Source organism: Dipteris shenzhenensis, chromosome 2 (genome assembly GCF_047967505.1).
Source record: "Dipteris shenzhenensis isolate YYH24624 ecotype China chromosome 2, Dip_SZ_1.0, whole genome shotgun sequence".
Classification (NCBI taxonomy): Eukaryota; Viridiplantae; Streptophyta; class Polypodiopsida; order Gleicheniales; family Dipteridaceae; genus Dipteris; species Dipteris shenzhenensis.
This window is the reverse complement of record NC_141597.1, coordinates 53,014,847-53,027,737: the sequence shown is the minus strand read 5'-3', so window position 1 is coordinate 53,027,737 and position 12,891 is coordinate 53,014,847. Positions and strand designations below refer to the sequence as shown.

General features: G+C 42.1%; 1 protein-coding gene across 1 annotated transcript in view; it reads left to right on the top strand.

The window, feature by feature from the left end:
- The window catches only part of LOC147904967 (uncharacterized), a 40,491-nt gene extending 28,232 nt beyond the window's left edge, over positions 1-12,259 (top strand). Inside the window, exons 4-5 of the mRNA XM_087393072.1 lie at positions 9,909-9,948; positions 12,197-12,259. Of these exons, the coding sequence (XP_087249198.1) occupies positions 9,909-9,948; positions 12,197-12,259 (103 nt within the window). The remainder of the gene's footprint in view (positions 1-9,908; positions 9,949-12,196) is intronic.
- Positions 12,260-12,891: the final 632 nt, after the last annotated feature.

Here is a 12,891-nt window from a genome sequence, read left to right as displayed (position 1 = left end):
GATCAGTAAAAGCTGTTCGAAAATTACAGCTTATCCATAGTGATGTCTGTGGTCCCATGAGGACTCCATCATTGGGTGGTCTTCTTTACTTTGTCACTTTTATAGATGACTACTCCAACTACACTTTGGTTTATGGGCTGAAACGCAAATTAGAAGTGTTAATGGTTTTCAAACACTTTGCAGCCATGGTTGAGAATAAATCCAGACTCAAGATACAGACATTATGCATAGATAGAGGAGGGGAGTATTTGTCTGTAGATTTTGATGCTTTTTTGAAAGACAAGGGCATAGTACATCAGCTTACAATGAGGCTAACTCCTCAGGAAAATGGCAATTAAATGCATTTTTGTTGGGTACAGTGCAAAGAGCAAGGGCTACTGTCTCTACAATCTTGTCACACGAAAGATTATTGTCAGTAGAGATGTTATATTTTCAGAAAATTCAGCTCACACTCAAGCTGAATTTGATTTACCTTCTTCTTCCGATGATGTCTTTGAGGGGTTACTACCCATTGCCTTGGGTTCCCCAGCTGATATATCTGATGCAAATCAGAATTTTCAGATACCTCCACATGCTCCGATTCAGCCACAGGATGACTTACTACCTCCACAAGCAGTGGAAGAGGTTGTTCAACAAGAAATTACAGATATACATGCAGTAAAAACAGTCTCAAATTGGCTGTTACAAACTCTCAGGGAGAGTAAAATTGATGCTCCATTACCTGGCAGAACTCCTAGTGCAGTAAGGCATGGGGGAGGTGCTCTTTCAGTTGAATCAGCTTATGCAGGTACTCTTCTTGATGAAGAGGGACTTGAGACTTTTGAAGAGGCACATGATAATGTGCATTGGATGAATGCCATGCACGATGAGTTGCAGTCCATTCAGAAAAATCAGACATGGGAAGTTGTCGATTTGCCACCAGGTAAACATGCCTTAGGTACACGGTGGGTTTTCAAAGTTAAAAGAAAGCCAGATGGCACCATTGATAGGTACAAGGCAAGGTTGGTCGCAAAAGGATATGCTCAGAAAAAGGGCATATACTATGAGGAGACTTTTGCTCCTACATCCAGAGTGAGAGATAAGGTTTTGTCCTAGTGACAAAACCTTAGTAGTCACTAACCATAGTTAGTGGACTAACTGCGGTTAGGGGGAAAAACCTCTTAAAGAGGGAAAAGTGCCCCTAACTAGCTTATTAAATTAAATTGGTCAGCAGTGGGACCCCCCGCACCCGGCGCTTATGGTGTTGACACGTGGCATTGGTGGCATCGGCCACGTTTTCCTACAGTGCCCAAGGGCCTTGGAACTATTGCTGAGTCTTGGGCTACGCTAGGAAGTAGGTGGCATCGACGACCCAATCCAGGATCCAGACCGGCAAGGAAGAACTAGTTGAAAGTGTAGTCCTAGGCCTCCCAAGGCTTCCTAGGTAATCTTATGTGTCTAAAGCACACGTCATATATGGTCCATGCACATGACATGCTCCCCCTCCTCTAAGAACTCACTTGTGTGTTCATAAGAAAGTACGAAAACTCTCTTTGAAGGTTATTGAATATAGAATTCTCCTCAACATGATCCTTTCACTTAATCATGTATTCTATGATTGTCCTATTTTTGACTTGACATTCACAAAATCCAAGAAAATTTTCAGGTTCATGTGGTACAAGGCTCCTATAAGTTCTTGACGAGTTACCAATTGATCCTCAGCACCTAGTATTTCTTTAGTCTCTTGACATGAAAAACTGGATGAACTCTTACATTAGGAGGCAATTCTAGTTCATATGCAACTTGTCCAATTCTCCTTCTAATCCAAAGTATCTAGAGGATAATTTTTTAACCCTATCAGTACTGGGGCTCTTAGATTCCTTTGGAACTCATAAAAATACTATCGTTCCTTAACAAAGACTCTTAGATTCCTTTGGAACTCGTAAAAATACCATCGTTCATTGAGAAAACTCTCACAGGGAACGATGTCAATTATAATTAAATTTGTCCCGATCTTGGGCACTTCTAATAGACTCCTTTGCAAATTGCAACATCTCTTGCATATCTTGCAAAAATGATCTTGCACCATCGTCCTTGATTCCCTTGAATTCACGACTTAGGTTGAAATTCGTACATAAGCATAAAAGGGCTAAAACCTGTACTTGAATGCTTTGCACTATTATTAATCATTGGTAAATATTTTCCCCATGAAGGTACTTCAAGAGGGGATTCTTGTGCTCTCTTAGATCTTAGACTTTTTTAATCTTCCATAGGATTAGAGGTTGATATATATTATAAACGTGAACAACCTGAATGTAGTTGTTTACACATTATAAAAATGCCTCACATTGACTCAAAACATTTTTGATTTGGCAAAATATGGAGTCATTTCTTCCCAATTACATAGATTTCCCCGCCTTTGTACAACTAAGGAGTCTTTCATCACTCAATTTAGTGATTTGATCACTTTACTAATACACAAGAGGTATAATCCAAGAAAAATAATGAAAAAAGTACGCACAATCTTAGATATGAAGTCTTTTATCTATGGTGTATCGGCCTTAGGCATGTTTAGAATGATTGAACAGCTGAAAACAAAAAGCAGGGGAGCTGAATAGCCCGTTTTTCTTTTAGTTTGAAAATAGAGTGTGATTGAGTATTCATGTGCTTTCGAAGTTAGGACTGTAGTTTTGCATTTTTGTAGGAAGCGGTACATAAGTGTAAGGGGTTCTTTTATTTTTTCATGTTTTAAAAGAGAGAGAGAGAGAGAGAGAGAGAGAGTTTATTCCTGTTTTTTGGAAGATTTTGTTTCTTGATTTGCTTGGTTATTTTTGCTTAGTCACCTTCTTCCTTTATTCTTTATTTTCTCTTTTGTTTATTTGACGTATTTTAGTAAGTGCCGGGTTTGCCCAAGAGACTCCACGGGTTTTTAGAAACCCAGTATAGCTGCTTATGCTTGGGCACTAATGACGACATAAGTGTTTCTTTGCTTGCTAAGTATGTCTTCCTTTCATTTTTCAGAAAGTTTTTGTTTCCTCTTTTTTCTTCTCTTTCGTTTTCTCTTTTTATTTTCTGTGTAGATTTTTGGACTTTAGAACAACAAAAAATCTAAATTTGTATGATTGGACATATTCTAGTCTTACAAAGGTATATAATATATTTTTCCCATGAAGGCTGCCTCTTGGAAACATATGCATGAAGCATATCTTTGAAAGCTTGGTTTACCACTTCTGTCTGGCCATCAGTCTATGTATGTTTAGAGGAACTCAAAACTAAGAGTGGTATCTCACTTGTCAAAGATAAGTGTCCAGAAATCACTCGTACACTTGGAATCTCTATCATTGACTATGTCGGTAGGCAAACCATACAAGCAAAATAACTTGTCAACAAACTACTGAGCCAATCGATTTGTTGGAACAGTTGAGCTAGTAGGTAAAAATCTAGCCATCTTTGTTAAACGATGTACTGTAACCCATATGGCATCATGAACCTTGTGCGTTCTTGGCAAACCCGTGATAAGATCCATGTAAATGCTTTCCCATTTATTGCTAAGAGTTTGCAACGACTGTAATAAGCCTATGCTCCTTAGGAGGTCAGCCTTGGTCACGTGCAGACAACTATGGGGACTGGCCTTGATGTGTTGCATATGGCTTCCCGGGCTCTGTTGTCAATTTGAAAATTTATACAGATAGTTTCTCCAACTTTAAGAGCATACATCACAACATAAAGTTCCTTTTCTAGTGTTGACCAACACAATAGAGTGTCATCTAACTTTTTATTTTCAAAAGCAACTGGTCTACCATCTTGGAATAATGAGGCTCCAACTGCATAATCACTCGCATTGGTATCCAAAACATAAGGTCGGGTAGGATCGGGCAATGCTAGAACGTGTGCTTCCTTGAGATAGAAACTTTCATCGTGTCAAAAGCCTTGCTCAATTCCAAGTGATAGGTTGATTGGACTGATGTCCACGATCTTTTAATATGTTGGTTAAGGAAATTGTGGTTTTAGAATAATCACGTATTGATTTCCTTAATAAGCTTGCTCAAATAATCTCAGAATAAGTTGTTCATCATTTGTTGAAAGGTTGCGAGAGAATACTTATTCTTCATTGTCACTTTATTCAATTGTTTATAATCAGCACACACATTCTCCACGTATTATCTTTTTTTATTTCTTAAAAAGATAGGAGCACCCTAGGGTGATCTACTTGGGCGTATGTAACCCATCTTCAGGTAGTTCTGAAGTTGCCTCGCCAACTCATCCTCCTCTAACTGGCTCAGGTGGAATACTTATAGGCTGAGTGCTAGGGACTAAGTCTATGCGATGATCTATTGTCCTTTCTAGAGGTAAACCTTGTGACAGTTTAGCTGGAAGTACATCAAATAACTTCTTTATTTCTGGTGTTGAAACACACTTACATCATTCTTGTCTTTAACAAAAACAACAATGAAGAAAGAATTAGGACATATTGTAGCACATCATATGAAGTTGGTACAATATATTTCACAGTTGCATTGGAGATACCTTGGAGGGATGAATATAAAGAATCTCAACAAAGCGGTGGGATTCATCTTTGTCCCACGTGTCTAAAGTCTTTGAATTTCTGTAGATAATTCTTAAAACTGAGATTCTTCTTGGCCATGTCGAGGGCTTTAAACTTGCCCACAATTTCTTAATCTTCTTCCTCCTTGAGGAATTCTTTCTTGAAGGTATCTTCAGATTGAGCCCGTGTGGTAAGGTTTGGCCGTAATGCCTTCCACCAAAGGAGTGCTTTGCCTGACAAATATCCTACTGCAAGCTGAATTCTTTTGTCATCAACATAGGGGTGAAATTGGAAGTTTACCTGCCACTTATGTAGCCAAGTACCCACCACCTCCTTGGTGCTAGCCTTCTATTCTCTGGAATACGGATCCGGAGTGATGTTTGGGCCCATAGCAGAAGCCATATAGCATCTTCACAAGTAAGAGCTTGGACGGTCTTCGTCATGAACGTGATGGAACATTGTATGCATTGATATGTTAAACCAGTTGTGAATGATTTGGGCCCATAATAGGAGCCATAGCATCTACTTGAGTAAGAGCTTGGATGGTATTCGTCACGAACGTGATGGAATAGTGTAAGTGTCGATCTGTTGAACCAGCTGTGAATGATTCAAGGTGACCGCATCAAATCTCACGTCCAAAGTGGTCAAGAAGTCCTTGAGAGCGTCCTTTGTGATTAGATCATTGTATAAACCTTGATTATCACCTCTATATAGGTCCATACCATGATCCACACCCTGAATTTCACCTTGGGATGAGTGATTCTGATCAGTCATCGGATTATCTTGCAAATCGTCTAACCTTGAAGAGTTCAGGTAGAGAGAAATCTGAGTTTGGCTGCTTTGGAGCAGCGAAATTTGATTTCGAGGCTAGAAAGTTGTCCGAAATGCAAGGCAAACTGTTGTGGCGCAAGTCAGGATCTTGGAACTTGGTAGGCGAAATTTGAAATTGGACTTTCAAGCTGCCATAAGAGGGAAAACTGCAAATTGCAAGTGTATAGCAGGAGAAGGATGTCTAGAACAGCAAATCTGGCTCACCTAGATATGAAACAATGAAGGCAAAGGCTGGAAATCTGTTGAAATCCACCTAGGATGCACCTTCTCTGAATCACAATAGTTGTAGGAGAGTCTCTTGTGGATGGAGATGCTGTGCTAAGAGCATACACTGATGTAGAAGTGATGGCCAAGGCTAGCTGCTTTTAGAAAGCACAGCTTTTCTCAAAAGCCATTGCTTTTCCCCCTTTTGGAAAGCACAGGCTTTAGAATGCTTTTCCCAAAAAGCTATAAAAATTGTTTCTTTTTCCTCATGTACTCTCATGGCAAAAAAAGCAGGGATTAGCTGTGATTCAGCCTGCTCCCTATTTTGCACCCATGTCCTAGATTGTGATCTCTCTCTTCCCAAGAAACAATCCACGATCATCTCAGCATCCAGCTTTTAGATGACAGGCTAATTGTAACGGGTCTCCAATGTGTACAGAACTCACATAAGTTCTTTTTGGAGAATAATTTCACCAATCCTTTTTTCCAACGGACTGGCATCTGTTGTGTGTCCCATGCAAGATTAACCAATAGCATTGCAGGTGAAATGGCATCCCAATATTGTAGATAAAATTCCAACGTAAGACCATCCCACTGATAGAAATGGACCAACAAAGGGTGCGCACAGTGGAAGACTGATAGAATAGCTCAGGAGCTCACACAGTGGAGTGGAATCACAAACTTCTTAAACTTATGTGCATCAAATAGATGTGCATAAGTACTGGGTTTGCCCAAGAGACTCCGCGGGTCTTTAGAAACCCAGTATAGCTGCTTATGCTTGGGCACTGATGACGACATAAGTGTTGCTTTGCTTGCTAAGTATGTCTTCCTTTTGCTTTTCATAAAAGTTTTTGTTTACCTCTTTTTTCTTCTCTTTCATTTTCTCTTTTATTTTCTTTGTAGATTTTTGATCTTTAGAACAACAAAAATTCTAAATTTGTATGATTGGACTTATTCTTGGACTTATTCTAGTCTTACAAAGGTATATCAAATAGATGTTCAGACTCATCAATAGACAATGAATCAGCCAGATATACAGCCAGATATAGAAGCTACCAAAAGAATATATATTTCCGTCCAAAGCTATGGACTCAATACAAAGGAGAGATATATATTTCCGTCCAAAGCTATGGACACAATACAAAAGAGTGTGGTCCTTTGATCTTACCACAATGGACTTCTACTATCTCCCGGATATCTCTAGACTTGAGCCCGCGTGCCTCCACCTTGAGCGTATGTAGACTCTCCATCCTTTGACCTCAGCTCCTTGCTGCCCTAGAAGACAGCCAAGTCTCAGCCTGACACTTGAGCTAAATCTGCAGCAACACTAGTACTCCTTCAGCTTCTGGATGTAGGCCCCCAAGGATGGTGCTTTGCTGCTCCTTTCTGCTCTGCTGGAAGCTGCACTGCTGAGTAATGTTGTGAGGCTCAAGTGCTCCGTTATAGGACCCAAGGCCTGGTCAAAATAGCCGGCCAGTCAGGCTGCTTCTGGCCGACCCAAGCAGGCCGACCAGGCCCTGACCTGATCTGCTCCATAAATGCCCGTGAGGGCCTCACATTACTAGGGCACTTTCATGCATGGCCTGGCCTAGTACCCAGCCTTTAAATAGGCCTGGTTGGCTGTCCATTCCCAGCCCAACCAGCCCACTAATCAGGCGACTTGTCTGCTGGTTTGTCCTGCCAACTTGCGCCATTTCTAGGCCCTGTTGCAGGTTGTGTACCTGCCCACAGACCCCGTCAAACAGATCGTGACGTTGGCGCCTATGCTCCTGGTTAACCCTGCCATCTGGTGATGCTCCAAATCTGCCTCTGCCAGGCCAGATCCAGTCTGAACATCCATAGCCAACTTTCCATCCATGAGCTCCATTTGTTGCAGCACTTTCCTTCACTCTTTGATTCCTGCCCACATGGCAGACATAACCCTGTCCATGTGTTAGTCTCTAAAGACCCAGGTCCACCCCCCCATGCTCTCCTCATATTGGGGCTTACAGATGGAGAGGTGACCTTTCCAACACCCAACCGGAACTCTTCCATTTGCCACAATTACGAATGGCATCTTTCAACTCTCTCTTCGTGAAGGGAAGTTCAAGCTGGATAGCCTGTTTTGGAGATAGAATTGGACTGACATAATGAAGGAGTTCCTTTTCCGGCTGAAATCACATCTTGTGATGGAGAATCAGCCTGCCCAAAATGTCGAGCAAAATGAGAAACACAAGCCTCAGCAAGTTGTGCTCTGAAATCCAAGTACCATCCAAATTTTTAACCCAGCATATTGGCAGATCGCCTCTTATAATGGTGAATTTTGAAAAAATCCTTCAAGGAGCAGCCCTTACGTGTGAAGGCACCTTGCCTTGCCTTGGTTTTTTCTATGTTCATTGCATCGAAGGAAGTGTGTAGCCTTGTAGTGGGAGATAGACTATCCTCACTCTCTTTCCTGCTCAATACTAACTACAACTGCAAGATGATGCACTCAATACACAAAGTGAGTTGTGGATGTGAGTGAGAGAATCAGAGGAAGAGAATGTAGTGAACCTCCGAAGAGGAAATAGATACAATTGAATAATGAATGCCCAAAGGGTTGAATACAACTGTATGAAGGGGCTGAAACCCTCACTACAAAACTGGAAGACTAGACTACCGAGAGGAGGTGAATCCTCACTAGATCCTTGAAGAGGCTAAGGCTACCGTGCTGGTCTGCTGCGGGGAGGCCTGACTCTGCTACTCTGAAGGCTTGAAGGCCTGAGGAGTGGCACAACCCTTGTACATTATATGTCAAGCACTACAACATATTTACAGCTGTACAAGTGTACAAAAGTGTAACACCCAAGAGAGAGATTAAGATTGCATATCTACCTTATTTGAGGGCCAGGCAATAATAGAGCAGCTTCATCTTCTGGGAAGAGAGTGTGGCTCGCAGTGACTGCCGCCCAAGTAATACTTATGCCTGAATTTACAGCCGGAGTGTGTCCATTTGAAGAAGCACCCGTCCAAGTACTAGTTGCCTCCTAGCCGAGACAATTTTCCTCGGGGTTTGCCAACCTTCATTCGAGGATTTGTCCCTTGCTTTTGCTTGAGCTACATGGGGCATTTGGGAATTGCAATTTTGAGGTAGGGGCAACCTTACCCTTGCCTTAATCCTGAGCAAGATGAACATGCTTATTTGTTTTATGTTTAATCCCACAAGGCCCAGGGCATCCTTAGTTTGCATAGAGGCAGGCATAGCATGAGGAGGGATCTTATGTAGAGCCAAAGGGCATTGTGAAGCCATGTGACCGAATTCCCTGCATTCAAAGAAGGCTCCTGCAAAAAGACCCCATTTAAGAATGTTTAGGAGGGGGAGTGAGACTTGAAACTGAGAGGTGCTCATGAAAATGGGGTCTCCTCTTTCTTGTGACAGGCTCCTTCCTTTAGGGCTGAGGCATTTCACAAGAGTTGCTGATGGGGCTAAGATACCATGCTAGTATTTCAAGGGCTGAAGGATGCACATGTACAAGCAGATAACGCAGTAAATCTGAGCCTGCAAACTTTAAACAAAACAGAGGGATAGAGCAGCAGAGGTACTTCAAAAGATACTTAGTTTATAGTCACCATAAGAGTGGCATAACTGCTTCAGGATGAAGCAATCCAGCAGAGTGCTGGGCAAAAAATAGTCTGGAAGGACTGATGAAAACTGAGGTATGTATGCAAATGAAGTCTCCAAATATCTGCTCCTGTGTGCCTTCAAGGGCGGGCTGCAGTGGGATGCAGAAAGTGTGGTAGGAGCCTTAAGTATATAGGACAATCCTGCTGTAGAACTGGCCGACCAGTTCACTACCTAGGTCTGTCTCAGCACACTGGGTCTGGCCTAGTTTCTGCCGACCAGACCAGGCCAACCTGATCTGGTATTTGAGATGACTTGCAAACTGGTTGACTGCCAGATCTGCCAACCTGATAGAGTCCGAAATCTGCCTATAATGCGACCTTGCTGGGGCCAGATCTCCTCTCTTGACAGCTTTGCAAACTGCAGCCCTAATCTGCTGCCAACTGTTTGGTGCAGTTCTGCCTACCCTTCCTTGCCTACATATCCACTGCTTTGAACTCCTCATACAGGTGGGTCAGTGACCTTTCCAAAGCTTTGATATTTTTATGTGGGGGGGCATCGAAACGAAACACAGTGCCCCCATCCCACCCCAACCTTTGAAAAAAAAGTAAAAGAGAAAAAGGGGGAAAAACTAGTTTGGAAAGTTAAAATGAGGGCGCTCTTAGTCTCTCTTTTGAATTGTGATAGTATTAATTGTGTGCAGGTGGGATGGGTATTTTATAATAGTCTATGGGTGTTGATCATGTTCTTCTTGTGAATGCAATGCAGGATGGACAAGCCACGTTCAGCCTCATATGTTGACAACAAGGTATGTACATTTGGTTCTTTTTTTACAGAGAAAAGAATTTTTTTATTAATGGTTTGGAAAAACCCCGGTGCTTTCAGCATCCATGAGGAACTGAAAAAACCAGTAAATACAAAAGAGAGGCTGTTAGAAGAATGTAGATTCAGTTCTACGAGGCACTATGGTGGATCCGGAGGGAATCACACTTTTGTAAACTTGTATATATACGTGTGTGTGTGTGTGTGGTGTCAACAAAGGCTGCTTTCTGCTCATTTTTGTTGATTTCTTTGTTCCATATTTCCCCTTGTTTATTGTACGCTGCGTATAGTTGGCAACAGCCATTTTTTGTAGGGGCTTCAATGCAATCAGGTTGTAGCACAACCTTACGGCAAGTAGCAACTTTTAGTAGTGACCAGATTGATCGCAGTCCACAATGCACAGACTTTACAGCTTCTCAGCTATCCAAACACTCGCGGGTTTGCGGTAGACCGCACATGCAATCAGCTCCAAATATTAGTGGCTCCTCAACATGATTGCGTAGTGCTTTGCTGTTGTATAGCCACTTCTTGTGGCCAAAGGATAGCGACAGAAAGCTAAAATTTTCACCCAGCAGTTCACTGTGCTGTTTGCTTTCTTTAGGGCCAGCTATCAGTGGTTCGAACAACGAACACGATAGGTGGGAGATGGGGGGGTCAATACGCAGAGCTCTCTGCAGAGATGGCAGCAGGAGAATTGGTCGACGTCCCAAAAGAGAGCTGTAGATGCTTGTGATTGGTAGGCTTGTAGTTGAAGTAGAGCTGCGTCCTGCAGTAGATTTGCTTAGAAAAGAGAGGGCAGAAAGAGTAGTTGTTTGCAGCTAAGAGAGGGTGATTTGGTGAAAGATAGGCCCAGTTGTGGGCGTGGAAAGGAGGCTGAAGTAGATGGTGGATGGGTGCAAAGTGTGCGAAAAGTGATGCCATGCATGGGCTGCACGAGGGGGCTAGGCTGCATGAAAAGGTGTGGCATGCAAGCCACATACTTTCCCCTCCTTTTAGAACTTTCTTAAAAGGGTTGGTGTCCTAGAAATGTACTTTTAGAAAATACCTTTCTAACTCAAAAATTTTCTTTGCAAAAAGTAAAGGAAAGATCCAAATCTTTAGTGGGCCAGCTCTGTACACTTGATCTAGACCTCTTCCATGCTAATTCTGGTCACAACCATAGGTTATTCCTAACCCTGGGTTAGACCACACTCTAACCTTAGATCTAATCGTAGATCCCAAGTTAGGGGCTTAGCACATGGGAAGAAATAGGATGGGAATGGGAAAAGGTGGTCCCGAGTGGTCCCATGCATATTTCTATCCTATTCCCATCCCACCATGTGCTAACAAAAAAAGAACTAGGGATGGGTTTAGGGGGAAGAGGACACATGGCATCATTTCATGTGTTTAAGAGGTGGGGACCTTGTGGGGACAAGGACACATGTCATCCTTCCATGTTTTTGAATCCCTAAAAAAGGGGAACCCATTCTGGTTGCCAAGGTCTAGAGGCCATGGTCCAGGATCGGATAAAAAGTGGCTACTCCCATTCTAAATCCATCCTAGACCACTTGGTGTAGGATGGGAGTAATGATGACAAAAATATAACCATCCTAAACCCATGCTAGCCCCATCCATGTGCTAAGGCTCTTAGTCATGCCTAGGTTTTGGTAAGCCTATACCCTCATTAGTCCAATCATGGACGTAAAATTTGGTATTGGGACTTGATTTCGACACATTTCTCAAGTTGTTGGTGAGAGCTTCTGAAAGGGAGCAGATGGAGTTTATATGTCTTTGGGTCATTGAAGGGTCATAGTGTGACAATGAGAGGGGGTGTTGGAAAATAGGGTCCATTTTCCCACCATAGTAGGAGAGCACCAAGACATGGTAGTAGGTACCAATGTAGGAATGGGGGGCATGAGAGTCTACTGTGTGTGCATCAGGTTTTTTATTCCACATGGGCAGATCTTAGTGGAGGGATATTTTTACAAGGCGCCGGTTATCTTCTACAAATCTTGCACGCATGGTTATTCACCATGTATGCTATCTTCAGTATAACTTCTGTCACCTTCAGCGTGACCACATTATTTAAAGTGCTAGCATGACACCTTCAGTGTGTCCGTGACACCTTCAATGTGCGCCGTGTCTGCGTGACCTCTAGTGTATATGTGTGGATGTTCATCTAAATAATGGCTATTTGAAGTTCTAAGTTTATTGAGTATTAAGTAATTTAATTGGAAATTGCGATTTTGCGTAAGCTCGACTTTGACAAGTATCAGAGCCAGGTTTTCTTTGGAGTTGAAGAGCTTGATAATACTTAGAACATAGCCTTAGGTCAGCTTAGGAATTTCTGTGTAAGTGTTTGTAAGACTGGCGTGAGAGTCAATGTTTACCCCAAGCTTCAACATGGTGAATACTAGGAGGATCAATGGAAAAAAAACAAAAAAAGTAACCTTGGCGGCCAAGAAGATTGTACCCAAAGATTGAGAAGCATGTTGATTAGATGTGACGAGTTCACGCGGAGGAGGAGACTCCTGTGATGCTAGGGACCGGAAGAAAGCCAGTTACAGACGAGATGGCACCTGATATCTTTTAGTTTTGATTCTTTCAAAGCTGAGATAGAGTCAGATTTGAAGAAAAAGTTTTCAGCCATGAATAATGCACTTCAAGACTCATGGGAGAAATTAGTCCGAGAGAAGGGGGGAAAGAAGTAACCAAGGAGAAGCCAATGGCTAAGAATGTGGATGGAAAAGGACTTATCGATCATTTTAAGAGGAAGGATGCATTGCACACAAAATACAATAACCATTTAACACTTAGTCCAAATTATATATTTGTGACATTTCATACTACTTGATTTCTAAGTAGTATAGACTATCAATTGCATTTTATGATTCTAATAGTCAAGAAGCATATATGTGGATTCTAATAGTCAAGAATGATTTTTATGATT